Here is a 13325-nt window from a genome sequence, read left to right as displayed (position 1 = left end):
ACCCTGTGTGTTTAGAATTACAAAGGTGGGTGAGGAGCTTGTAAGGCTTGCACAGAAAGGGAATCAACCAGCACTTGGCACACACCTTAAGGTTGTGCCAACCTTCTGGAAATTCTCATTTTAACAGCTCCCGATTCCTTGAGCTGGTACAAGGGAATAACTCCAAAATATGTGGATCTGTGGAGTAAATTTTCAGTGAGAGAACTCCATTTACTGGTAAGTAACCCCAGTCTGTTAGCTTGGGTTCTTCTGTAGTCAGGATATATTACATAAATTTTCAAAATGCCCAACTAATAGATTTAAATCAAAATGTATTTAAGATCAACAAAAAGAATTACTTATCAAGCACAAAGTGCTCATAATACCTCTAATGTATTTATGAATTAAAATTATACATAAATTATCAACATGAAGTTCCCTTGCTATGTCAGACACAGAGAAAGCTAACGAAAATAAAAAATTTCTGCTATGAGTTTGAGTTACAAGTTACAAATACGAAGCCTCTTCAGGCTGTCTGAATATATATCAATATATGTACTGTGTGTTGTATTTACAAGCATATATATAAACATATCAATGTAAAATAAAGTTTTAATTATAAAAATTGACAAAAAAGACTAACAGGATTTTACTACTACTTCTCATGGCTTTTTTCCTGGAGGAAAAGCCTGACTTATTTCTATTTTTTGTAAATACCATCATATTGACTTCTTTGTAGCTGCTTTGTTTTTGTTATAAAATAAATATGCACAACAAAAGCTCATAGAAGAGAATCCTTTAAAAGACACTAATTTGTATTCACTTTAAAATAAAAGGCACTTATAAGTGAAATCATTAACAGGTTTTTATTCATCTATCTAGAAATGTGTAGACACACACACATACACACACACACAAAACACTCACATATATAATACATGCATAAATATGAGTATATAATATGTTGTAATATATGTCCTTTTTATTTCTAAAATAAATGGACTTATATTGCACATGCTGTTCAGCTTATTTTCTTTCCACTTAATTTATCTTGAAATCTTTCTGTATCAGGGCTTGTAAATACACCTTGTGCTTTTTAATGCCTGAATAATAATAAGTGATGGCATTTACTGCTTTACCATACTTCATTTAATCAGTTTTTTTGTAACGACTGTTTAAGCTAATTCCTGATCTGTGCTATCATAAACAATGCTGCAATAGATATGTATTAGGTTGGTGCAAAAGGAATTGTGGTTTAAAAGATTAAAAATAATTGCAAAAACCACAATTCCTTTTGCACCACCTAATATTATACATATCTTCATGTCCTTCTGTAGGTATAGTTATTTCTAGTATAAAATCCTAGAGTCAGAGTCTCTGAATCAAAGGATATGTGCATCTTCAGTATTGGTAAATAGCAGGCAATGTTATCTCTAAAAAGGTCACACCACTTCATACTTCCAACAATGGCATGTAGTTTATTGCTTAGCATAAAATGTAATGTCGTCTAAGTTTTTCTCAGTCTTAGTATGTTAGTTAAATATTTTTTATGTTATTTTATTTGGTTTCTATTAAGACTCATTTCTCCTAAGTGGTTAACTAGTGAAAGTTTTCAAAAAGTTAATACTGTATATTAACAGATAAAGCTGTGTATGGTAAATTTTTATAATTAGTATTGTGAATAAACCACTGACTCTTCTGAAGAGTATATCATAGTAGGGAATGTGCATTATTTGCATAAAATAAGAAAGCTTAAAATTAACTTGTACCCAAAGCATGGGTTCTTCATGCATGGTTTTCATTTCTAATATCAATATTAATACTTAGAGTGCAAAATGGCAACTCTGTATTCGCAAAATTAACTAAATTTTATTTTATCGTAATAGAAGTTAATCATTCAATTTTTACCCAGTGGTTTTTCTCCCTTTTGATTTCAAATTGGTTTGTATTATATTACATAGTTCTCCTTTGTTGTATTATGTTGCATTTTGCAAATTTTGTTACCTTTGAGCTTATTGTGTACATATGTTCTTTCTCAACATGTATATAAATATTAAATATTTAACAGTCAGTAAGTAATTATTGCTAATTATGAGTATGTGGGGTGTTGCATGCATGATTTTTCTTGGGGAGGAAAGAAAGTAGGAACAAATTACTTTATAACCCTTTTATTTCTAAAAGACTTCTATATTTACAGTTTTTGGGATGGTTATCTGAGGGTATTCTAAAAGTTTCTGTTATATATTATTATCTTGCTAGGACTCAACTAGATGGAAATATTGGACATAATTTGAAGAAAGGTTCAGAACAGTTAAAATAAGTGCAAACATTGAATGTACATCTAAGCATTGTGAAATGAGAGCTACTTTCTCAGAGAATACAGATAAAAGTCTGACAAAGTTTGAATATGAAAAACACTTTCAACCTAAATATATTAACCTGCTTGCTAATTGATCAATACCATTAATGTCTCAAATTTTCTAAGATAGCAAGTAGCACCTATTCATCTCGTATAGAATATGAGATGCTGTAGTTTATACAATGCACCATTATTTTAAGATGTACCTCTAAAAAAGAAAAGTGCTGTCAATTGTCAGACACTTTCTGATTTTAGACATGTCTAAAAACGCATCTTCCAATAAAAGAAATGTGGAATATCCAAATTATCCCTAATTCTACTTGGAAATAAACTTTATTTCAAAAGTAAACTTTCATCTTTGAAACTTAAGCAGACAAATAATTTCTTAAACCATGAGATGTTTTTTGAATTAATATTTAAAAATTAATTTTAACAGGTAATGTTTTCAGCAACCATAAAGCAAATAAGATAATTAGGAGCACTTTATTCCTTAGAGCCTTAGTGAATTTTCTACATCTCTAACTCATTCTCCTTTCTCCATAGTGTTCCTAATTTTTTTAAACGTTTTTTCACATCTCCTACTGGTCATAATGTAAAATTTAACGTATATAAATTTTTAGTGATTAATCAAAATTGTATTTTCCTTGGTAAAATGAAAGATATGAGTTGAGCTTTTTTAATGTTTTTCTGTCCTAAAGGTTTTTTAAAAAAATTACTGTGTATGTCTGTGAGGCTAGAAATTGACTGACATATTAATGCATGAATATTCACCTATGTATAGTATGGAATTTCCTAAGCCAAACTTCTGTTAGAGAGAATCAATTTAGCTTGGAACTAAGGGCATACTTAAGCAACATTTTCCAGGAAACATTGTTTTAATGACTGAACACATCTTTACATTTTAAGACATATTTAGGTCTTTATAACAGAATGCAGTGAAAGCTTTCAGTTCTTAAATGTTAAATGTTTATCTCTTAGTATCATAGATGAGAACAGTATTCTTCCTGTGTATTACTATCAGAGGTTGCTGATACTGCGGGCCAGTTTATAGATTTTTCTTTCCCAGAATATTTAGTGAACAGGTGATCCTTTATATGTAGCTCAGAAATTTTTGATGATATTTATAGTCCCCTAATATTGAAAATTATTGGAAGATTAGAGCTATCCTTTAGCATCATCTTCTTCCCTTTCATCTTTCATTAACACTTCCAGTGTGCAAGATAAAATTAGACTTTTTTATATTCCCTCCCCCCTTTTTTTAAGTCTTGAAGATAGAAAATCAGTTGTAGTAAACAACTTCACCTCTGCTGTTACAAGGAAATAGGGTTAAGTTCAAATGTTCTTTAAGGTTTCTAGAAGTAGTAATAGATAGACTGTGGAGTCAGGAAGACCTGGGTTTATATCTTGACTCTGCTATTTTATTTCGATGAACTTTATTTATTTCAGTTATAAGATGGGCATAATGTTACCTATCTCATAAGGTTGTTATGAAGATTAAATAAGATTATGTAAATTTAATACAACAGTTCAATAAATTATTAGTAGATCTCAAGTGGTTTAAGTATTACCCAATCATATTTATATCATTGATGAATATAATATATAGGTTTCTTAAAACTCTTCATCTTCTATAAAGCTTAAAACAATGTAAAGTGGTATTTTCTGAAATGATTTTATGAGTAGTAGTACATATTACTTTTGTAGTTAGAAATATTCTGACCAAGTTTACTAACAGAGAAGACATGCCATTATATGCTTTCTGTGTCAGTTACTTTTGCCACAATAATGTTGGGAAACAACTATCCACAAAACTTCAGAAGGTGTACAACACTAAGTATTGATTACTTATGTAGATGGAATCAGCTGGAGGTAAGTTAGGCAGCTTTGCTGATCTTAGCTGGGCTTGTTCATATGTGGGGTCAGCTGGCTCCATATGTCTCAACCCCCATCAGCCTAGCCCAAACATGTTCTCATAGTCAAGGGCAAGACACAGAAGTAAAAGTAGAATACAAATACACTGTCAAACTTATCTTACATCACAACTGCTAGTATCCTATTGGCCAAAGAAGATCTCATAGCCGAGCTTAGAATTATGGGACAAGAAAATATATTCCACTTCTTGATAAAAGGAGCTGCAAAGTCACGTTACAAATGACATAGGTAGAGGAATGAATAAAGAACAGTGACAATTAATTATGTCACTCTATCCCACTCATATATTTGTCCCTAAAAATTATGAGAACCAAGTTGTCCTTCAAATTCATTAGCTTTCTCTACTCTTTTTATTTAGAGTTAGACCATCTCCTTCATAAATACAAATTTCACTGGATTCAGAAACTTTACCACTTATATATCTAATTGAGATATTAAGTTTAGGGGGCTTTGTATCTGTTTTATTTACTTTTTCTTTTTTATGTATTTTGTTATTTTTAAGACTCAGGCCAATTTTTTTTTTACATATTAGCAGCTACTTTCCTACCAAGTGGAGATTACACAAAGTGTGGGGAAAATGTACCTAAATTAGCATCTGTGATGAGAATTAAGAGAAGTATTATTTTGGGGTACTTTCTGTCTATGGAATCATATTTGATGAAATAGTTTGGCAATGTCTAGGAAAAATAAACAGGATGTTTTCTGCCAACCATTCTCCTACTTGGTATCTAACCTCAGGCAATTTTCTTAAAAATTATGTCCTTCATGATGATACCAATTTTGCACGGTTTTTAGGTTGTTTTTAGATTAGCAATTGTGTTAAGTTATTAATTATAATCCTTGAAATTTTGTGTTTTTCAGAGATAGCCAGGCAAGCAGCACAAATAAAGCTTTTGAGAAAACTTCAAAAGCAGGAACAGGCTCGGGTTGCCAAAGAAGCCAAAAAACAACAAGGTGGGTGATTTAAATGATACATAAACTTGAAGAGTGAGTATTGGTTAATTTATAAAAGGCTTCTCTTCTTCATTCTTTTCCTGATGATGTGTGTGCTTTGGTTTTTCATCATAGCTATAATGGCTGCTGAGGAAAAGCGAAAGCAAAAAGAACAGATAAAGATTATGAAACAACAGGTAAGTTTACACATTGGAACTGATTTTTACAATACAGGTGTTATTTTTGAGATCTGTTTGTATATATACATTATTTTCATTTTGATTTGAAATAACTAGATGACATTAATATTAATTGTCTTATTTAGAAAGTTTTCATTTTCCATTGGTTAAAATTCACTTCATTTTAAAATCAAACCTCCTACTTCCAAGTTTATAAGGAAATGATTACCAAACATAAGTTTGTGTAAGTACTTTTAATATCCTTATAAACTTTGATTTTAAGTTGACATCTTGAACAAATATCAAACTTTTAATGCATCAGTAATGAAGGATAGTGCTTAAATGTTAAAATATTAGTAACAAAAGCTTGTTCTAAAGTCTGTATAATAGTAAAAAAATAAATTCATGTTATATAGAATAAGATTTTCCACCATTGCTTCTGAATGCTTTCAGAGTTAAAAATTAAATTGAAAATTGCAAAAAATGAAGAAAGTGCTATTTCAGTATATCTTGCATTCTGTGGTATATCTGTAATGTCCCTTTCAAAATTAAGTATCAGTAGATGAAGTAATTTTTAAATTCTTAAAGGTAAAGTGTTATGTGGTAAAATATTCAACTTCATTTAAGATGGGAATATGTGAACTGCTCTCTACATACTCATGTAACCATACTCATGTAACCATGAGTTACATACTCATGTAACCATGAAAGCAGAAAGGAAAAAGGGAATTTGGGGAAACTACTTACTATTGTTTAAAAAATTTTAAACAGCAAGTAATTATTTCTGAGTATGAAGTGTAGTCAATTAGGCTACTATGTAAATCTTTCTTAAATAATTGACTTGGGTTGAGTATGATGTGGTTATCTCTAAGGTTGCTTACAAAATTCACTAAAGCAATATAATTAGAGAAAGTTGATATAGTAATAGAATTGGGATTCAGAATTTAGATAGACAGCCTACTTAAGAATTTTGTGACCTTAGCTGAATTACTTAACCTCTAAGTCTGTTTCCTCTGTAAAAGAAAATAACTGCATCATCTGAAGATTAAATGAGATAATGCATGTAAAGTGCCTACCACAGTGCCTGGCAGAAAGCAAATGCTCACTTTTTAAAAAATAGATATAAAATACCAAACTATGATATACTTCTACAGTAATTTGAAGTAGCCAATTATCAGCTTGAAATCCTTCCTTAGTCTGTTAATTATCACTGTTAAAGACACCATAGGATGGACTTATAAGTTTGTAGTCTAATGAATGCCTTTATTAAAATGCAAATATTTTCTATGTATTACATATATATGTAAAAATAAGTTCATATCTTATTTTAAAGTGAAATAGTAGTGTTTCTGTTACGCTTTTTTTTATTGCTTATCCTACTTCCTAATGGCTAGAGACTCATCACCTCCCATCAGCACTTTAAATTCATCTTTGTTGTCATAAAGTCTTGAAGTGTACAACCTACATATACATAGTCTTTGCTGCTTGCTCCTCAGAAAAGCACTGGGGTCCAAAGTTTCCAGAAACATTAACACAAATGATCTGATTTTCGATATTCATCAAGATATTTATCTGACTATTTTTAGAATACCGTAGTCTTATTCCTTATTGACAACAAAATGAATCAAAGTATAACATAGGTCTACTCACATAGTCAGTTACATAATGCCTATTTCAAAGTCAGCATTAGATCCATAATAAAATCATAGCATGAGCTTCTCATCCTCTGGGTTATTTTCTACCCAGCAGGCCAAAACATCACTAGATAGTCCTCAAGCCAATTTTCTGGAAGCTTGCAGAAGCACTATTATGAAGCAAAAGGAGCAAAGGCATTGGAATCTGACCATGGCTCTGTGCTTATTATTTGACTTTAGACAAAATATTTACTCTCTAGGAAATTCAATTTTCTCTTGCGTAAAAAAGAAGATAATTTTAACTTCTATGTTGTTGTTTGTAATCAGTAAGATATTTTATGTAAAGTGTCCAGTTCAGTGGTTAGGTACTCAATTATTATATTATAATCATTTATTATTAATAATGTTTCTCCCTGTTAATGCTCATGACAGCACTACCAAATATATGTACATGTATATATAAATCACTTGGACAGTTTAGATAAAGCTCTAGTCCGAGTGTACTCAGCCCAAGATTTCATATCTATCTCTGCATAAGAGAACACTCAATGGCTTTGCTGACATGAGATCAAACACCTTATATCCTAATGACTGACAAAAGCAGAAAAAGAGTATGTTTTACTTAGGTTTCAAGTTCTCATCTAAATAAATGTTTCAAATACGGATCAAGTCCAATCTTCTCTAAGACTTGAAAATGAAACAAAAGACACACTTGGGTTTTTATTTTTGGCAAGCTATAATTAATATTCAAAGCCAAGAAAGGATCACCAGCAGCAGAATCATAGAATGTGATCAGTCTTCTAAAATAGCAGTAATTTCAGAAGTCTCGTTATCCTGTGGTAGACTTCTATGGGGAATCAATAACATCAGTATGCAAAAAAGAAATGTTTAAAAACATATAAAAGTGTAACTTCAAAAGGTAAACTGGCATCTGGTAATTGGAGTGGGCATTGTAATATATAGCATTATAAAATGTGTTGGCTCTGGAAATCCTAGCACAAATAGAAATTGCCAGTAGAAAGATTGAGTTTTTTTTAACGCTAAGTATTTATTCTCATCAGTGCCTATTTGTGACCTTCAAATGGGTTTATAAACATGAAATTATTTAGCAATGTGCTTATAGTATGAGACCATTTTTAAAAATGAAAGTGTAAAATTCTTACTAAAATTTTGATGATCACTAAATTCTAAAACAATACTACATTAAATTTAGACAATGTGACCGCCAGTTATGTCATATGACTCATTCTCTAGAATGTTATTGTAATTAATCCATTTTTTTACAATTTTTTTTATGAGTTTCAGGTGCACAAAACAAAGTAAAATTTAGACGTATATCATTTATATCCCTCACACTGTGTTAACCCCCTCCCCCATCCACTATCCCTCTGACATCACACAGAGCCATTACATTTCCATTGTCTATATTCCTAATGCTGTACTCCACCTCTTGTAAATATATATATAAATAATATTATATATATTATATATTATAAATATGTTATATTTATATTAATATATATATAAATAAATATATATATAAAAATAATATTTTATATATATATATATATAAACTTGTAGTTGACATTCGTTATTGTTCAGCTTCAGCTTCAGGAGTACAGCGCAGTGATCAGGCATCTACATCATCCCTGACGTGGTCTCCCTAATGAGACAAGTGTCCATCGGATACCCTACAAAATCTTTACAACATTACTGTTTACATTCCCGAAATTGACTTTCGTATCCCCGTGACAATCTTGTGGTTACCAATTGTGCTTTCTAATCCCCTCACCTTCTCCCTTATCCCCCCCATCTAGCAACCCTCAGTTTTTCCTCTATGTCTCTGAAGAAACTGTTTCTGATTAGTTCGTTCACTTATTCTCTTCTTTAGATTCCACATATAAGTGAGATTATATGGTATTTGTCTTTCTCTGTCTGACTTATTTCACTTAACATAATGTCCTCTAATCCATTTTTAAATAGTGTTACAGATTATTTCCGAATTTGGCTTATGGTAGTAGTTAAAAACAATGTCATCATGTTATTTACCATGTGAAATAAATTATACTGTGGAAATAGTTGTTAATCATCTATTAAAATTGTGTGGCACTGTATGCTTTTTAAAAGCATTTTAATTTAATCATGACATTCTGAGAAAGGGCGAGCACCTCTCCCTATTTCATACAAGAGTAGGTATTATTTGCTCAAGATCATGCAATGAATGACAGTAACTCAGGACTAGACTTAGGTTTTCTGATTCCTGATACATGATTTTTTCTACTATATTGTTCTATAACTATTTGTAATTGAAAATATTTATAAAGATCCACAGATAAAATGAGTTTAATCAGTTTGGTTTACTTGGCTTCTATATGCTTATGTAGCATTTGTTTTTTATAAATTGTTTTGAGAAATTTTATAAAATGACATTGACTTGACATTAACGTACATTTAATGTTAAACTAAGTAATTAAATTTTACACCCACCATGGGTAACCTTTGGTGTTATTTGATTCCACTTAAATGCTTTTCACCTGGATATTTATTTTATTTTACTATCTTAAGTTATCATTTTTCCTGCAGGAAAAAATTAAGAGAATACAACAAATCAGAATGGAAAAAGAACTTCGAGCCCAGCAAATTCTAGAGGTAGAATTCTTAAATTTGATACAATTAGCAATATAGTCATATAGTTTAACGTCTGCAAAAATAAAAATTGTACCTGTAAGTTCTCTCACTCATGCAAATTAATATGCCCATCAGAAATTCTCTTTAAACATAAGGCATAGAGTAAGACCTTGTCTTAACCTTACTTAACAGGCTCATCTAATCCTAACAAGGAAAACCCAGGAAATAAGACAAAAGAGAAAAAAGAAGGGAAAACCCCTGGATAGGCAGAATGGTTGTCATAAAGATCATAGGCTAAAACTCATGTTCTTTACTTTTAGAAAAGTCATTAGTCAGGTATTTACTTTTAATTGAGAAATAAAACATTACAAAAGTAAAAGTAAATTTTAGATGTAGAACCAATTTAGCCAGCTTGGTTTTCTGATTTCTGGTTTCTGCAAGCTGATGGAATAGGGCCAGGAGATATAGTTAGCATCAGCAAAAGTAATAGCCGAAAGGCAGCAAAGGAAAATATAAAAAAAAAACTCCAACCAGCATATAGGAGTTCAAAAGCCTAGCGACAGTCTAACCTTTTAGCTGAATAGTAAGCAGTTTTCAACACCTGAGTAGTTGAAAGGCATTACTTTATCAATCTGTGCAGTATGATAGTTGATGTTCAGAATAATTGTCCCAAGTCATCAAGAAAAAGCCAAATTTTGTTTAATGTACTGTGTCTAAGCAGGCATATGTCTCCAAATTATTTCTATTTAAAATAGTGAAAATAATCTTTTAATGGTTAAGATTATTACAACCTGTCACTTATTCGGGAAACTGTTGCTCTATAGAACAATTTATTCCCTGAGGGCTCCACATAGCTGAGGTTTTCTATGTGACAGGTTTCCTCCTTCTAGCACGATATACATTTCCTTTCCCATTTCAAATTAATTTAACCCCTAATAGAAAATATTCCTACCTTAAAGTAAATTGAGAATAACTACTAGTTATGCAGCTACTGTATAATACATGACTTCAGATTATGAAGCTCAAATTTGATAGCATAATCTTGATATTCAACATGTGCTTCATGAAAGATTATAAGTTTTCATTCTATTAAAAAAATATTGAATTTAACCACAATATACAGCTAGGGAAAATCAGATATAATGTTTCATTTAAATGTTACTGATGGCTTTCTATATCTCAAATTTCAAATATTAAAGAAATTTCAAAGTGGACATGTGCAAATTTTTAAATGTTACTGATTTATTCTTTAAATAACTTTTATTTATCAGTTAAAATATATCCTGTGTTCTAAATTTTTTCCTGTGATCATGTTTTGCTTTTCAAAATCAGAAAAATTTAACACATGATATAGACTCTTTTTCTCTGTGATTGTTTTAAAGTAAAATAACAAACTCAATTATTCAGACTTTAAACAGTATTAAGACAAGAAAAGCTGACATACTCATCAATTTAAAAGCTTTTTTATATCTTAATGTTAACGTATATATTGGAAATGAAATTAGTATGTTGAATATGATGTTAACTGGGGCAGAATCTGTTATTGTCTGCATATGTGTTACATATAGTTTTGTACCTTGTGAGGCATGTAGCTCCATTTTCAAGTCTGAGATTGTTTGAAGTTGTAGTGGTGCTATTGCATGACTTTGAGACCTGTTTTGCATGCACAGGCTAAAAAGAAAAAGAAGGAAGAAGCGGCAAATGCCAAATTATTGGAGGCCGAGAAACGAATAAAGGTTAGTTTAGATGAGAATGAGAGTTTCTGGTTTTCAAAAATAAAAACTGTATGAAAAAAATATTATATGAAAAAAGTAGCTTTCCTCAAAAATGACTATCTGAAAAAATGTTTAGCACAGATACAACATGTGTATAAACTGTACTTTTATTGTATGTATAGTGTGTGTGTGTGTGTGTGTGTGTGTGTGTATAATTTCATTATATAGGTTTTTATGTGATGCTTTGAGCTCTTTGAATAGCAGGCAGCAAATCAGAAATGCAAACTATTGCATGATACCTGTATCTAGCTTTGCTGGATAAGAATGATCTCCCCAAAGAAAGCTATTTTGTGTCATTTATGTGTATGTTTCAAATTGTGTCCCAAATCTGATTCTCTCCTTAAAGTATAACTTTCTGTTTGTCAATGTCTGGCAACTGTTTTAACTATAAAAAGTGAAAAGGCTGCAGAAATGAAAAACCTCTTTATAAACTGTTATTTACCAATAATAAAATTAACCATTTATAATTATTGTAACTTCACAGGTTGTTTGGGGTTGTTTTGATTTTGATTTTCTGGCATGAAGTGTAAGAGAATTGGACGCCTGCACCATACACACACACACATGTTCCACTCCTTACCTTCTATTTTTTTCATAACTGATTACTGAAACAAGGCAACTGAGTGATCCTGTGGCCACCACGATATGTCTTACACAACTAGAGAACTGTCTGTTACTTTTTCTATACAGACTCTCTTACTTTGTTCTTTAGATTGCTACCCCTTTTCATGACTGCCTTGAATATTAATTTCATCTATATCTTACTTTTATACAAGTATTAAATTGGTGACAGTCATAGAATTGTTTGCATTAAGCCACACCCCCTTGGGATGGTGCAGTAAATCATAGGTGAACATAGAAATCCCAAATTGATTCCATTGTCTCTTGTCACATTTATATGTGGTATATGGAAATGATGCAGGTGCTGTTTATTATAGAGTATATTTGGGAATTTATATTCAGAGTAGAGAGAGTTCTAATCAACTAGATTTGAGGGCTGTACCATAATGTATTAAAATAATAAAATAAAATATATGTGCCCGTTGTATCTAATTTGCTCTGACCATGTAGCTAGTCAGTTCAGTGAACATGCCATTGAAGTGTGCTTTGAGGTCACTGAATTTTAAGTTTAAATGGCTACTGAATAAATAAAGGTCCTTGCTCCTATCATACAGTTTTTATGTATTAGGTAGAACCATATGAAATTACCATTTTACAAGTAAAAAAATGATTGAATACTTGCAATTTCATATGATGCAACCTAATGGAAGACTATAGAATCTCCGAAAATGAATTTTTATATAGCATGTTCTAAATCTTCCCTAAAAATCATGTATTAAAAGTTTCTTATTTTGAAGGAAAAAGAAATGAGAAGACAACAAGCTGTTCTTCTGAAGCATCAGGTCTGTAAACATACAGTTATATAATTGTTGAAATTTACATTTTATAATTTTTCTTAAGTCTGTTTTGGGGAAAATCTTCAAAATATTTTCTTTAAAATTTCCAATATAATCCCTGCTTAAGTTTTTCCTTCATCTTACAGTTTATTGCCTTGCTTTGGTTTTGGTGTCTTTTGGGGGGGTTAAAAGTTGGTTTCATGACTCTGTGATTTCTGTTTCATAATGTTGTGCCAACTCTTTCTACCAGGAGTTGGAGAGGCATAGACTAGATATGGTATGGGTATGTTTATTTTTGTACATCTAACACCGCATTGTGATTTGGTTGTGATATGGTTGTCATAGCAATGCATAAAGTGTAGCACTGGCTGCTGTCATATTACATACTGCTGCATGGCTTTACAGCACAGTGCATTGCATACATCTGCTTGTCTGTCTATAAAGAAGTATGGTACATGTCTAAGATTTTTAATTGAATGGTGCAAGCCTTGTGTAAGGCTGCTGTCTAA

General features: G+C 31.1%; 1 protein-coding gene across 46 annotated transcripts in view; it reads left to right on the top strand.

Moving 5' to 3' along the window:
• The window catches only part of BAZ2B (bromodomain adjacent to zinc finger domain 2B), a 242266-nt gene that overhangs the window by 172296 nt on the left and 56645 nt on the right, over window positions 1–13325 (top strand). For 30 of the 46 annotated variants that reach the window (XR_013993561.1, XR_013993562.1, XM_081052279.1 and 27 more), the window contains 6 exons: window positions 5132–5224; window positions 5339–5400; window positions 9600–9665; window positions 11315–11380; window positions 12778–12822; window positions 13067–13099. Coding sequence is in view for 44 of the 46 variants with exons in the window: in XM_081052279.1 (XP_080908405.1) it covers window positions 5132–5224; window positions 5339–5400; window positions 9600–9665; window positions 11315–11380; window positions 12778–12822; window positions 13067–13099 (365 nt within the window). In the remaining 2 variants the exon portion in view is untranslated. The remainder of the gene's footprint in view (window positions 1–5131; window positions 5225–5338; window positions 5401–9599; window positions 9666–11314; window positions 11381–12777; window positions 12823–13066; window positions 13100–13325) is intronic. The other 16 variants (XM_081052281.1, XM_081052278.1, XM_081052254.1 and 13 more) reach the window with 5 other exon arrangements.

Source organism: Rhinolophus hipposideros (assembly GCF_964194185.1).
Source record: "Rhinolophus hipposideros genome assembly, chromosome: 6".
In the NCBI taxonomy this organism is placed as follows: Eukaryota; Metazoa; Chordata; class Mammalia; order Chiroptera; family Rhinolophidae; genus Rhinolophus; species Rhinolophus hipposideros.
The sequence above is the reverse complement of the archived record's forward strand: the minus strand, read 5'-3'. Positions and strand labels throughout refer to the sequence as shown.